At 32.5% G+C, this 1,394-nt stretch overlaps 1 protein-coding gene across 1 annotated transcript in view; it reads left to right on the plus strand.

Moving 5' to 3' along the window:
- The window catches only part of SNTG1 (syntrophin gamma 1), a gene marked incomplete at its 5' end in the record, with an annotated part of 207,702 nt that overhangs the window by 135,663 nt on the left and 70,645 nt on the right, over window positions 1-1,394 (plus strand). Inside the window, one exon of the mRNA XM_004697549.3 lies at window positions 608-724. Within this exon, the coding sequence (XP_004697606.1) occupies window positions 608-724 (117 nt within the window). The remainder of the gene's footprint in view (window positions 1-607; window positions 725-1,394) is intronic.

Consider the following 1,394-nt stretch of genomic DNA (forward strand, 5'->3'; position numbering starts at 1 on the left):
GCCCTGTAAAGATTTACAGCCTCAGAAACCTCAGAAAGGGTTAGTTCTACTCTGTCCTGTCTGGTCTCTATGAGTCAGAATTGGCTTGATGGCAGTGAATTTTGTTTATTATCAAAAAGTTAGTGGGATGGAGTGATAGATTCTATGCAACGAAATATTTGTAGAGACTGGTAGACATATATTTAAGGTCAAGTGGGATCACAAATAAGTTAATACTTTGAAAATACTTATGAATCATATTATCATCTATGATGAGGAATTCTCATTCCTTTATTGAAGGAAAATCTGATTTAATGTATTTTTTGTCTTTAATTCACTTCCTAATTTTTTAACAGATTAAAATACAAAGTGCTATGCATGGTTCTCTGGTGATATAGTAGTTTTGCTTTGGGCTGCTCAAAATCACCACCCATTCCAGGGGAGAATTATGAGACTTTCTAATCCAGTGAAAAAATACAGCCTTGGGAACCCACCTGGGCAGTTCTACCCTGTCTTATAGGGCCGCTATGAGTTGGCATGGACTTGATGGCAGTGAGATATGTAGAGCACATAAATGTACCTGAAATGAAAATGTTCTGTTGGTTAATGGTCTTCAGTTTTCTTACAGATAGTCTACATGGGCTGGTGTGAAGCACGGGAGCAGGATCACCTTCAGGAGAAGATGTATTCTCCAGTATTTCTCGCCCTTAGGGGTTCAAGTCTTTACAAGTTTTTGTCACCTCCAGTAAGCATTTTTATGTTATCTTATTTATTGGGTGTTGATGCAATAATTTGACAACTACTTAGCAATACTTCATAGCACATAGTCAATACATTTTGAAGGTCCTATACAAGAAAGAAAAAAAAAAGAAAGTAGTTCAAATGGATCTAAAAATATGACCTGATCATTAACAATTGTTTTATCAATTTTGAATATTCTACATGAATATTTCTCTTTAAAGAAATATTGGACCTCTGAGAAATATGGACCAAATTGTAATATTTTTAAAAATCCTATGATGACTTTGGAAAGGTAATTAATTACAAAATTAATTTTATAATTAAGTTCATAAGTATAGGGAATTAGTATATAAAGAGAAGACTAAAAATAGAGTAATCAATTTTGAAGATGTATTAGAAATGTTACATTTGTCAATCATTTATCCTCAAGGGCATTTAAAGAGCCTTGCAAATTTGTTTGGTACTTTTAATTATTGGTGGTACACTTTAACCTTACATTTATTATTAGCATGCAATAATTACTGACAATCAAATTTATATAATTATGCTCTGATATTGTTGAGTTTATTTCAACTTAAGCCAAACTTTTGTTAAAAGTAAAAAGCTCAGAATGGAGGATTTTCCATGACAAAATCAGAAATATATCCTGGCACTATCATTATGGCAGTTGAAAT

The sequence above is a fragment of the Echinops telfairi genome, unplaced genomic scaffold, assembly GCF_000313985.2.
Source record: "Echinops telfairi isolate 266 unplaced genomic scaffold, ASM31398v2 ScPeMD7_1;HRSCAF=3_0, whole genome shotgun sequence".
Taxonomy (NCBI): Eukaryota; Metazoa; Chordata; class Mammalia; order Afrosoricida; family Tenrecidae; genus Echinops; species Echinops telfairi.